General features: G+C 52.3%; 1 protein-coding gene and 1 pseudogene across 13 annotated transcripts in view; one reads left to right on the forward strand and one right to left on the reverse strand.

Moving 5' to 3' along the window:
* ZNF674 (zinc finger protein 674) overlaps nucleotides 1–12,496 on the reverse strand; it is a 54,724-nt gene extending 42,228 nt beyond the window's left edge. For 2 of the 13 annotated variants that reach the window (XM_045473319.1, XM_045473306.1), the window contains exons 1-6: nucleotides 9,667–12,496; nucleotides 9,398–9,442; nucleotides 6,303–6,428; nucleotides 5,979–6,115; nucleotides 4,873–4,999; nucleotides 4,467–4,562 (exon numbers count right to left, since the gene is read on the reverse strand). In XM_045473319.1, the coding sequence (XP_045329275.1) occupies nucleotides 4,467–4,562; nucleotides 4,873–4,999; nucleotides 5,979–6,115; nucleotides 6,303–6,390 (448 nt within the window). In that variant the 5' untranslated portion in view covers nucleotides 6,391–6,428; nucleotides 9,398–9,442; nucleotides 9,667–12,496. Of the gene's footprint in view, nucleotides 1–4,429; nucleotides 4,563–4,872; nucleotides 5,389–5,970; nucleotides 6,429–9,397; nucleotides 9,443–9,666 lie in introns of those variants that run through there. The other 11 variants (XM_045473308.1, XM_045473309.1, XM_045473307.1 and 8 more) reach the window with 11 other exon arrangements.
* LOC123595474 lies at nucleotides 6,780–7,329 on the forward strand (annotated as a pseudogene).
* Nucleotides 12,497–13,431: the final 935 nt, after the last annotated feature.

Consider the following 13,431-nt stretch of genomic DNA (forward strand, 5'->3'; position numbering starts at 1 on the left):
AGCCACAGCCTGGGAGTAAATACACAGAGAACACATAGCTGATAAAGGACTTGCATCTAGAAAACGTAAAGAGCTCTTACCATTTAATAGCAACAAAAATGGCAGAACATTACCACAGACAGTTCGCCCAAGATGTCCAGATGGCAAGTAAACACATGAAAAGACACTAACCACTAGTTATTGGAGAAATGCAGATTCAAATCACAGTAAGGTGCTCCCTACACATCTACTAAAAAGAAAAACTAACAACACTCAGAATACCAAGTAATGACGAGGATACAAAACACCCAGAATTCTTATGTTGGGGGTGGTCAACGAAAATGGTACGGCCATGCTGAGAAGCAGTGGGGTAATATCTTGTGAAGTTAAATATACATTTACCACATGACCAAGCAATACCACTCCAGGTATTTATCCAAGAATATGAAAACGTGCCCATGTAAACACCTGGATGTGTATGCTCACACCAACTTCTTTCATAATGACCAAAAATTCCAGAAGAATCCAATGTGCATAAACTGCTTAATGAATAAGCAAATATAACATCATTCACCTTCAAAAAGGAACAAGATGCTGATACATGTCAAACACGGATGAAGCTAAGAAGCATTAAGTGAAAGCAAGACCCATAAGGCAGGACACTATAAGATGCATTTATAGGACATTCTAGAAAGAATAAAACTAGCAGACTAGAAATGAGAAGAATCCATTTCCAAATCCCAGATTTGGGAGTGAGGAAGACCTTTAATTATATAGAGGCACAACGATATGCTTTAGGGGAATGAAAAGGTCCAGTATCTTGGTTCCATGACTAAATCTCTGTCAAATCTCCAGGACTGTATGCGTAAGAAAGGTAGCTTACGGCATATAAATTATACCTCCATAAATATCACTTAAGAACAGTCATCTCAGCATAAATATATAATGAAAATACATGAAAAATATACATGGGGATTATGATAAATGTCATCACATACAATCAAATACCATACGGTGCTACTTATGAATTTTTTTATTAAAATACCTACTAAGCATTATGGACAAACGCTACTAACAAATCATGAATTCTAGTTAATGATATGCCTGCAGAAGTATTCAGGGGTGAAGTGTCCAGATCTCAGAAACTTAGCAGGAAACACATCACAAAAAGCATTCAACACAAACATAGTTAATGACATGCCTGGGAAAGTATTCAGGGGTGAAATGTACTGGTCTCTGAAACTTACCAGGAAACACATCACAAAAAGAAAGGGGGCTGATAGGGGCACCTGGGTGGCTCAGTCCGTTAAGCGACCCACTTCAGCTCAGGTCACGATCTCACAGTCCGTGAGTTGGAGCCCCGCATCAGGCTCTGTGCTGACAGCTCACAGCCTGGAGCCTGCTTCGGATTCTGCGTCTCCCTCTCTCTCTGCCCCTCCCTGCTCACGCTCTGTCTCTCTCTGTCTCAACAATAAATAAAAACATTAAAAAGAAAGAAAGGGGGCTGATGGGAGGACAGAGGAATTAGGACACATAGAGATATGAGAAAAAGCAAACAGAGCAAAATGTTCGCTGTAGAACCTAGGTGGAATTCTATGGGTATTCAAACTATGATTCTTTCACTTGTTCAGTGTGTGCATTTTCATGATAAGATGTCAGGAAGAAAGCTAGAAAAGAACAGCAAAAGAAACCCGAAGTAAATAAAGGTAGAAGGAGAAGGAAAAAGAAAACAAAAGACAGGGAAAATGAAGAAAGGCAAAGACTTTTCTGGGAAAAGCTCAACCACCATCAATGAAGTTCAGACTTCACGCCACTACCTGGGACTGGACAACCCTGATGACCACCGTGAGGCCACTCTGCAGACTAACGGTTCCTAGAAGATTGCTATATCTTGGCACAAGCAGAGAAGTTATGGGACCTGCCAGAAATTTCCTCCAAGGCCCAGGGAATGTGCAGTCCCGGAGCGGCCTGAGGTCTGGGGGAATGAGGGAAGAGGGGCAAAATGCCCAGCAGTGAGTCCACACGCCCCGCCTTCCGTCCCAACGGATCCCAGGCTCCTGGGGGAGGCCTGGCCGTGTGTCCCCGTGCCCCTGGACCCCTCTCGGGGATGGTTAAACTGCGGATCTTAACTAGACACGGAGTCAGATCTACCTGGAGTGTCACTCAAAACGCACAGAACCGGGCCCACCCCAGGCTTTCTGAAAACATTTCCACTGGGAGGGACCACCTCGTGGGGTACCCTGAGGGGTCCACAGGCCACTAGGTGACACACGTCTGGTTAACCATGACTGTAATAAAAACTATTTTCCATGCACAACAGTGACAACAGTGATGACATTTACCGAGGGCTTCCCCGGGGCCAGGCTTACGTTCACCCGCTCCTTCAATTCGGACCGTCCCGGAAGTCCTAGCATCAGCCGCCTCCAGAAACAGGCAAAGAGACTCTGGGGCCAGTGTGCGGAAGGAGGGACGGCCAGTGAGCGAAGAAGCCAGAATCTGAACCCCGCCTGTGAGCTCCAAAGCCTAGGTTCTTGACTACTGGGCTGTGGATGAGCCCCGAACCCCCTTCCTCTGCCCTCATCCCAAACGAAACGATCTGCCGAACGTGCCCCCAGCCTCACAGCTGGACAGATAAGATGTAGGCGCTCTCCCAGGGGTCTGTGCTCTCGGCAGAGGATAAGCCACCCCCACGGAGCGAGGTTTGAAGAAGTTACCTGCTGGAGTGCAAACACAGCAGCTGAGACTACCACCTCCCCTTCCGCACGGAACCCGCACAGCAACTACCAACAGCACCCAGCTTCGTACAGAGCTGGGACCCGCAGGCCGAGGTGTAATGAGCTCCATCCTGAGTGTTCAGAGGGGAGGGGGTGGGGGTGGGAGGCAAAATAGAAACCGCCAGAAATGCAGGTGTGGAGGTATGCCCGGGCCCAGGAGGTGCCACCAGCAGAATTACAGACACGAACCTGAGAAGAGGCAGCCCTTGGAGGTGAGGGGGGGAACGCGCCGGAGGACCCCGTGTCCCGCACTGCGCCGCACCTACACTGCACGAGCGGACAGTTACCCTAACATAATACAGTTTCGAACCCGAGGGAGCGGGGACCCCAAGAGGGGGCCGCGCCTCTGAGTGTGGGCCTCCTCCTTCCAGGGCACCGCTGCGCAGACAACTAGACATTTCGATTCCCGGAAATGCGGCAGGTGGGAAAAAGCACGCCGCCAGCACAGCAGGAATCCTCACGGATCTCGCAAGGCTGCAGACGTAGGGTAGACTGAGCGAGAAAGCGGAAGGTGCACCCCCAAACAGCCGTGGGAGGAGGGAGGGGGTGCAGGCCCCGAGAGAGACGGCGCACAGCCCGGCCGGCGCGGGCCACGGGGAAGGCTTCAAGGGACACGAGGGCGCGGCCGGGCCCGCGTCCAGCGCGGCCGGGGCTCTGCCGCCGGTGTCCGAACAGCCGCTGCAGAGCGGATTCACATCTGTGACCCTGAGGTGGACCCCAGCGCGTGACCTTCTGCTTAGGGCCCCGGCTGCTGGTCCACGGAGCACGCGGGGCAGTCCCGGAATCCACGCGCACGCCCTGCAGTCGGGCCCACAGACCGGCCGCCGTGTGTGGGCAACAAACGGAGGAAGATCTGCATCTGAAGAGTGTGGGGGTCCCACAAGGGGCCCAGAGCAAAACCAACCAAACCAGCCCCCCACCGGACAAGGGCAAGGGCAGCTGTGCCCAGGCCTGAGGCGGCCCTCACTGGAGCGAGCTGCCTGGGGAAATGTCCTCTCAGGTTGACCTGTTTTCAGTGAATACAGAGACGGCACAAAAGACAAGGGAGTGGGAGGGAAGCATTGATGCCAGCAGGATCCTGACAACAGGCAGGGTCCAGTCAGGTCTGGAAGGGACTGAGGAGCTGAGACGAAAGGACACGGTCGTGGGAAGGTTGACACCGTCCGCACAACCTGAGCACAGACAAGGCCATGGTGGCTGCCCAGCCTGGCCTAGCTGAAGGTCACTAGCAAAGCTTTTGGTCCACACCAGCTGCAAGGAACCAGGCCGATCGTTTCCCTGGGGCTGAAGAAGACTACAGGTGTCAATGGAAGGGCCCGCAGGGTGTAAATAAAGAGGAACCCTCACGCCTGCACCCACGTCTTCTGAGGAAAATGCAAACGCCCAAGAGAGAGGAAATGCCCTGCGAGCTTCCAGAAAGCAGGGGGAGCACACCGGGGGAAGGCTCGGTACTTCCCCAGCCACCGAGGATACTGGGAGCTAGAGAGGGGATCTGAACAAACGGGGTGCACTGCCTGAACCCCAGCAAGAACAACGGGGCTGCGGGAGGGCGGTCGGTAGGGGCACCGCGTGGATGTGACAGCAGCTCGCTTCATTGAACCCAAGTTGTGTCCCCGAGTCTAGGGGTGTGAAGAACTCCCAGGCGGGCCCCCCACGCCAGGCTCTCACTGACCTACCAGGTCCCCTGGCCTGACTGGCCCGGCACCTGCTCACCCGGAGGGTTCCGCGTCGGGGTCTCTCCCTCTGCCGTCCTGGCCTCTTCTCCTTGTCCCAATCTGATGACCACATCAGGTTTGGGAACTAGCTGTCCTGAGGAGGGGAAATGACACAGACTTTGTTATTAACGCCACATGGGTTCCAGAACTGACACCAAACCCTGCCGACCAAAGGTGGTCCGGCCTGGGTGCCCGCCCAGGAGGACAGCTATGCCCCTCCGTGCACCACACCACAGAGCAGGCGACGGCACAGCATCCCGTGTGGGGTGCAAACAGGGTTACGACTTCCCAACAGTGAGCCTTAGGCCCGAACTCATCCGGGGCTCCAGACGCCCCTGAGCAGGTACCAGCTAGGTGACACGTGTATGTGTGTGTTCCAGTCACACTGTGGCGCGGTCCCTCACCCACGGAGACCAGGTGGCTGTAGTTCTCCAGCATGACATCCCTGTACAGGTTCTTCTGAGCCAAGTCCAGACATCGCCACTCCTCCAGGGTGAAGTCCACAAACACGTCCCGGAAGGTCAAGGACTCCTGCAATGGCATATTCCTCATTAGCCCAGAGGGCTCAGCTGGGGGACAGACGGGACAGTGTGTCCCATCCTAGGTCTTCCTCTCGTGGTAGAGGTTCAGTATCGCCACCATCCCGGGACAGCCCTGACTGATGAGGACAGTAACGCGCACAGAGTGTAAAGTCACTTGTGCAGGGTCATACAGCTAGGACACGGGGATGAAAAGACATGCCTTCTGCTTTCCAAACCCACGTGTCAGGGGTTTTTGTAATTAGAAAGAGAGAGAAAGTGAACATGGAAGCAAGCGGGGTCAGGAGCAGGGTGGGAGAGAGAAAGAGAATCCCAAGCGGACTCTACGCCCAGTGTGGGGCCAACACTCGGCTCGATCTCATGACCCTGAGATCGTGACCATAGCTGAAACCTAGAGAGCGACACTCAACCAACTGAGCCACCCCAGCGCCCCATCCACATCCATGTTTTTATCTTATTCTTTTTTTAACGTTTTTATTTACTTTTGAAAACAGAGAGCACGAGTGGTGGAGGGGCAGAGAGGGAGGGAGACACAGAATCTGAAGCAGGTTCCAGGCTCTGAGCTGTCAGCACAGAGCCCGACACAGGGCTCGAACCCATGAGCCGTGAGGGCATGACCTGAGCCAAAGTCAGATGCTTAACGGACTGAGCCACCCACGTGCCCCGACATCCACATTTTTCAACATGACACTGCATTGCTCTTGTCTACACAAATGTTCTTTGCTGCTCCCTATGCTATTTGAGACAGTCCAGTATACAGTGTTTATGTAACTAAAGTTACTTTAACCTTTATAAAGAAACAGATGAGCCATTAAAACATCTTACCCTGGAAATGCAATATTCCAACTTGTTTACCAAATAGAGACGAGCAGGTAAGTCCCGAGGATGTAAAGATTAATAAAGACAAAAACACACTTTCTGAACAGAAGGAGCTGAGCCTGCCAGAGGGAGAACGACACTTACACACTCACGTATGAAGGGGAGGGTGGGCAGCAGGGTGGGCTCCTGTCCTCTGAGGGCAACGGTGGGGGGAGCAGAGGGAACAGAGAACAGAAAGAAGTCAGGTCTGCGTGGGGCTGGCGGAGAAGGCTTCGCAGGGGACGCTGAGCTAGAACAGTTCCAAACACAGCTACTCAGGACTATGAAGCAACAGGAAACATATTCTGGTCTCTCCTCTAGGTGCCCAGTGTGGAGTTCCTAAAACCCTTGTAAATCCCCAAGTGAGAAGAACAGAGGGAGCATCTCTCGTTCCTGTTTTTTTTTAATTGATGAGTTTTGTTCTATGCCAATTATACCTTGAGAAAATCCCAGCGGCACGGGGGTTGGGAGCTTCCTGATGGGTGAACATCCACATTCCAGAAGAACGATGCTTGCCAGATCCATAGATCCATATTCGGTGACTCGCGAGTCTCATTTATCTTCTGTAGTATCGTTATCACATTTTTTAAATTTTTTAAATGTTTTTTTTTTTAATGTTTATTTTGGAGAGAGAGAGAGAGACAGAGCACAAGCGGGGAAGGGCAGACAGGGAGGGAGACACCGAATCCGAAGCAGGCTCCAGGCTCTGAGCTGTGAGCACAGAGCCCAATGAGGGGCTCGAACCCATGAACTGTGAGATCATGACCTGAGTCGAAGTCGGACACTCAACCGACTGAGCCACCCAGGCACCCCAGTATCGTTATCACATTTAAGGTTAAGTGGCTTCGGTCCCCTTTTTTGTGGAATCTGAGTGAGCCCTGGCAGAATTCACTTCCCCTCTCTAGAACCGGGTCACCATGGCAACTGGACTGAAATTGATGAGAGCAATTGGAGTTGTTGAATTTGGTGGACCAGAAGTGCTGAAACTCCAGTCGGGATGTGGCAGTACCAACTCCAAAAGACCATCAGGTTGTAATCAAGGTCCATGCATGTGGTGTAAACCCAGTGGAAACATAGATTCGTTCTGCTACTCACAGGATAAAACCACTCTTACCCTATACTCCTGGTTCAGACGTGGCTGGGGTAACAGAAGCTGTTGGACATCACGTATCTACTTTCAAGAAAGATGACGGAGTTTTCACTCCCAGTACCATCTCTGGGGGCTATGCTGAGTATGCTCTTGCGGCAAACCACACTGTGTACCCACCACCAGAAAAACTGGACTTTAAACAAAGAGCTGCCATCGGTATCCCATATTTTACTGCTTATCGAGCTCTGCTCCACAGCGCCCGTGTGAAAGCTGGAGGAAGTCTTCAGGTTCATGGGGCTAGTGGAGGAGTTGGATTGGCCGTATGCCAGACTGCCAGAGCTTACGGTTTAAAGGTTCTGGGCACAGCCGGCTGAAACCTGTAATAGGTTCTCAGTATTCATTGGAGAAGGTGGCCCGGCTCATGAAAATATCATCCATGGCAGTGGGGCTACTGGGAAGATGATTCTTCTCTTAGAATGATTCAGTCTTTCATGTATTTCCTGTGCGATTAGAAGTTTCCTGCCCCAGTTTTATACTACTTTTGCTCCAAGTAGCATTCATTTGATTTAGTGAGTTTCTTATATTGAAAAACAAGATTTATCTTTAGAGATCTGGGCATTGGAGTACAATTTACTTTATAGTTCACAATATGTTTCATGCCTCCCACCGACCTCTAATCAAGGAGCCATCATAGTAGGAAACAGAATGTTAATAGCCATTTGGCATTGGGTACATTACAGAAATTCCTGGTACTTGATCATTAATTCCCTACCTTGGACTAAAGCAAGCTAATTCAAAGTAAGACTGCGTGATTTCCGAGCCTACCTGTCTTTGTAAAGGATCTTCAGTTATCTGTTTAGCCCAGAACTATATTGGACTCTGAAGGTTTTTCTAGACTAAACAAGATCCCTTTTCCAAACTAATCTCATCGGCAAGGTAAACAATGTCCACAGAACTTTGTTTTTTAAATTCCCAGTATTTCCCCAAATATTAGAACATTCACTATGTTAATGGTTGATTACTAATTATGCATATATTCTGTGAAGATAGCAGCCTTATCTTTGTTACAGTGTGACAGTAGGTCCGGAGTCTCTCCAGATAGATATTTCTTGATGATTTGATTTTCAAAGTAGATTTAGAATTATCTGTGTGATGGGAGTCATATATTTTTCTTTAAATAACTAAACAAATTTGACATATTAAGAGTGGGCGGCTTTTGTTTTCATAGCATGGTAACTTGCAGTAAATTCTGTAGGAAAATAAAAACTGTTGATCTATTTCATCTTTATATATACATATATGTATGTATATATATATACACACGCACTTAATACACATATATACTTTATATATAATGCTTGCCTTACATCACATCTCTTTTACATAGTTCCTAAGGATTAATTCCTAACAGTGTTCTGTGTTGGAAGTCTTTATCTAAACTAAATAAATGCCATCAATGTTAGGGGCAAGGAAAAAAAAGGTTAAGTGGCTTCAAAACATGAATTGGATCCCTTTTCTTCTTGCAACAGCCTGGAAAAGCTGAACACAGAAATTATATGGTCTTTAACATTTCGTGAAAGTAGTAACTAGTCCAGGATCTGGAACTGCCAGTTTAACGTGTGAGTACCTTTGACCCACAAACCCAACTTCCGGGTGAATTCCCCATCAACACCTGCGCTAATGAGCACACACATACAGAGTCAGCCGAGAGGCATGGTATAGAACAGGAAAAGAGGGGTAAAAACCCGAATATCCACAGAGAAACAGTTCAAACGATGCATCCGTCCCCCTGCCCAGGAGCTGAAATCATCTGTACGAGTGGATGAGGACCACCACCCGGGATACAAGCAGGTGGGGAGAGCAAGACGGGAGTGAGGCAGGGTGGTGTTCGTGCAACCTCACGCCCAACACCGCACGTGTTCCTGCTTTCAGTGGATGAAACGCACGTACACGCGTCTACCCCTCGCCGTCACCCAACTGTTACCAGCGGGCATCTCCGAGGAGAAACGGGACACCGGGGGGAGAAATAGGGATGTTTCAGCTACCCTCTAATGCATGGTAAAATGCCAAGCATGGATTTCCTTTCAACGTTTTGAACATAACGAAAAAGCCAACAGTGAAGTGGCCATGGAACTGGGGAAAAAGGAGACTCTGTGCTTCAACAAGTATCTCTGAGAAGGAAAAGAAAAAAGCGGGGGGGGGGGGGGGGGTGCATGTCCCAGAGAAAGAAGGAGATGAGAGCGCTCCTTTCTCGCTCTCTTGTTTTTTAATTTTTTTTGTTGTGGCCAGGGGAAGGATCGGAGAACCCCGAGGTGGATGACAGCGTGGACAGAAAAGAGCCGCAGCGGAGGGGAGTAACGCAATTGTCAAGGGTACAATACGGGTGCCCCAAAGCTGCCTCAAGGTCACTGGACACAAAGTAGGGGGAAATTAGGAACTCACCTGGAACATGGCCATCCTGTTCTGCTCGAGACAAAGGGCAGAGATCTAGGAAGACAGAATTGGGGCATCCGGATCAGTGCATTCAGCCAGGAGAGCATCCCCACCAGCCTGATAATAATCACCCTTGCACCCTGGGGAGGATGGTGTGCAACCATGCCCGGGAGCCCCAGGCTGTTCCCTTGGGCTTTGGATAAGCTCGTGTGGGCTTTGCACGTGACCTGTGTTTGTGGGCCTCCAAAATACATTGGAATATTATTTCATTTCTTAACGTATTTAAGAGCAGGTTACAAAAAAGGAAGTGCAACGCAATCTCACTCCTTCGGCAATAAGTACGTCCTGAGGAACAGCGGTGATTAAAATGTTGATACTGGTTTTCGCTGATGATTGCGGTCCTCTTGTTTTGTTTACTTGCATTTAAAAAAAATTTTTTTTAGTATTTCTTTTTTGGAGTGAGAGACAGAGCGCGAGCAGGGGAGGAGTAGAGAGAGAGGGAGACACAGAATCCGAGCTGTCAGCAGGGAGCCCGACGCGGGGCTCGAACCTACACACCGTGAGATCATGACCTGAGCCAAAGCCGGACACTTAACCAACTGAGCCACCCTCACACCCCTTGTTAACTTGCATTTTTGACTGTGACTATTATTACTAATAAAACGGAAATGAACAGTGATTACGCTGAGCCCCGAAAGTGACAGACCCTTAGCAGAGTCTGGAGGACAGGGATACCTGGCTGCGGTTTGCAGGAAGGAGACAAACTAGGGTTGAAGAAGGGGCAGAGGGGCAGCCGGGGGCAGGGAGGCAGGTGAGGAGCCCAGCACCGGTCGTTCCACAAGGAGCTGGAAACCACTGCCCCTGCCGCCCTGTGCACCCTGCCCTCCACTGGCCGCCCCCACCCAGTTCCTGGCCTGTCACTTTCTCCTTTCCCATGATGCCCATTCAACTGCCTGCTCTTCCCGCCTTGGCGGTTTTCTAAAGAAAGTGTCAGCAAGGAGCTTTTGCACAGAGTAGCTGCGGTCACTGCAGCAACCCCTGCAGCGGCCTCGGGACAACGGCCTCGGCCCCGTGCAGGTGAACGACTCGGGCTCTCAGGCCCAGGGACAGTGGCATCAAAACGAGGCAGCAGAAACAGCTGACAACATACCTCTGGACCACTTGCAAATGTTCCCAAGTGAAAAACAAAACCATACAAGAGCATTCTGTACTTGAGTCAGACTGGAGGGAGAGTCCACATTTCTGCTAGCGGCAGGTGGGAGATTCTCACTCTGGGGCTCACTCAAATACAGAAACACCCAATGGCAAAAGCTGTGTGCACAGAAGTGTCAGTAGAGAGTCCTGTGCAGCTGGCAGTGATCCCTGTCAGCCTGATCCGACCCTCACAGGCACCACAGCAGGCCGCCCTCCTCACGGCAGCATTACTCCACCTGTCTGTGCATTTCGTCTCTCTCCCCCAATGGGATCCAACTTCCCACAGTCACACAGTGGGCATGGTCTTTCTCCACTGGAGGGACAAAGGCCACTCCAAGCCCAGCTCTTCTTCGACCTGCTGTCCTCTAAGCCTCCACCCTCGGCGCTGGGGTCAGTCTGTCCTGAGAGCCTCCTCCCTCGGCCCTGGGCTCTGGGTCTGTCCTATGAGCCTCCTCCCTCTGTCCTAGGCTCTGGGCTGAGGCTCCTCCTCCTAGGACTCTGATAAGAGCTCTCTTGTTCCTAACGACGCAGGACCAAAGGATCCAGAGACAAACGCATCTCCGTTGGGACCATGGCCACAGCACCGCATCTGTCCCTGACCCAGGGAACTCACCTTCTGAGGCCTCGACTGGCTCTTCTGTAGACTAGGAAGCCCAGGGGCGGCTGAGCCGGAGCCCGCAGGAGGTGAGCAGTGGTCTCACTGATGCGCCCTGACCCTGGAAACAATGACCGCACAGGAGATGCAGTGAGCAACCTCTCTGAGGCAGTGAAAGTGAGGAAAACCCAGATGGAATACTTTATGGAAGCAGCCACAAGGCCTCGTTTCAGTGTTAAGAGTAAACGCTTAGTAGCAGCCTAACTGTCACCAGACAAGGAGCTAAGCACTGCGTCATCCCATAAGGGTCCCAGCTGTGGACTCGAACTGATTGCCCGCTCTGTCGCTTTGATTCATTCAGTGAAAAAGTTGAGTGCCTACTGTGGACCTGTCCAACGTGTTGCAGGTGCATCAGTGAACAAAGTAATCAGAGTTCCCCGACCCCGCGGAGCTGTGTTCTAGCAGGGAAGGCACACAGCAAGCACAAAGTTGATACATTTCGGGAACGTTCGTTAGAAACGCATAGGTGCTAGAAGGATCTCCCGGGGTTTTCTAGCCGTGTGACTCTGGACAGGCTACGAGCCTTTCTGTTCTTGCTTTCTCGCGATATAATGAAGACAATCGTAGTACCTACTCACAGCCCTCGGGAGGATGACCGTGCACCCAAGGGCGCCTCGCACGTACTAGACACTCAGCAAACGGCCGCTGAACCTGACCCAACGACTCAATGCCAGTATCACTGGCTGTCGCCCCCGGCCCGTCGCCCACACTCAGCCCAGGGCCCCGAGGTCGCAGGGGCGCGAACCTATCACCCCCACCTGCCCTCCGGCCCGTGCCTGCTCCGCCTCCCGGTACTTGGCTACCAGAACCCGACAGCCAGGTCGGAGGACAACAAGCGGCGCGACCTCGCACCGCCCTCGGGTCAGCGGAGCACTTCCGCTCCCGGCGCCCCGCAGCCCGAGGTCGGAGCGCGGCGCACGCGCAGGAGCTGCTTCGGGGCCTCCACGGCCAATGGCCAAGATGGCGCGAGTCGCGGCCAGTGATTCCGACGGGGTTCGTCTGGGGCACGATGTAGGGACCGGAGCGGGCGACCGTTTTCCGGACGAGTCGCACGAGAGGCCGGGGGGCGGCGAGGGGCCGGCGGACGGTCGCAGAGACCCGGGTCCCGCCGCCTCCGAGGCCGAGGCGCCGTCTCCCGCGCCGTCTGCCGCGCACCCTCCATCCCCCGAAGCCGCGCTCTCCGCTGCCTTCAGCGTCTCGGGATGAGAAAGGGTAGTGGGGCCTGCTGCCGTTCTCAGCGGCACATGGGCGCCGCCATCTTGGGGCGGGGCCTGTCCCTGGGAACCGGGCCTGCCCCAGGGGTCAGAGAGCAGAGGGCGGGCTCCGTCGGGGGAGTGGCCCGGAAGAGCGCTTGGGAGCGGGCGGGGAGGGCGGGCGATGCGCTCAGTGGGAGAAACCCCGATGCCCGAGTCTCCTGAAATAAATCGTGTGACTCCCGGGTCTGCGACCCGGGGCGTCCAGGGAGAGTCTGGTGTTTGCTTTTTGATAACACCGGGTAAAGTAGCCGAGCGTGTTGTTCTCTGTGCCAGCCGGTGTGCCAGCCGGTGGCAGCATGGCCTGCTAAAAAGGCCTGTAAGTGCCTTGAGGAAAGTTTTCTGGTTCCCGTCAGGGTCTGGGGAAAGCGGCCCAAGCGCGTGCTGCCCCTGGAGCTGCCTGCCACGAAGCAGAACTCTTTGGTCCGGGCACCGCAAGGTCCCAGCTCAGATCCACCCCATTCCTTCTGTGCCCGAGCCAGCAGGTGCCAGGCATTGTTGGGAGAAGCACGTGACAAAACCGTCGTGGAGCCGTCATAGGCGTATGGGATCTCCATTGGAGCATACTGCTCTGTCCCTGTCTTTCCCTTTCCCCTCGGAGGTAACTGACATTCCCGGGTGGTTTGGATGCATCAGAGCCCAAACTTCCACCGCAGAGTTCTGGGAAGTGAGTGTCCCAAGCCTTGTGTAGGAGTCCCAGGAGAGAAGCCTGTTTGCCCTCGGGGGAGTGGGCATTGCCAGCAGTGTCAGATCTTTGCGCATTTGTAAGCGATGGCCAGTCCTGGAGAGACCATCGTATTTGTTTCTAGAGGAGAGGCGACCTGCTAACCTTTTCAGACATCGGTATCAGGAGACCAGAAAATTAATATGATAGTGTCCCAAGGACAGTAGAGAAACCCCCAGCTGCAGAAGGAGCTCGTCTTTGGCCCTGGTCAGGCTGT

Source organism: Leopardus geoffroyi, chromosome X, assembly GCF_018350155.1.
Source record: "Leopardus geoffroyi isolate Oge1 chromosome X, O.geoffroyi_Oge1_pat1.0, whole genome shotgun sequence".
Classification (NCBI taxonomy): domain Eukaryota; kingdom Metazoa; phylum Chordata; class Mammalia; order Carnivora; family Felidae; genus Leopardus; species Leopardus geoffroyi.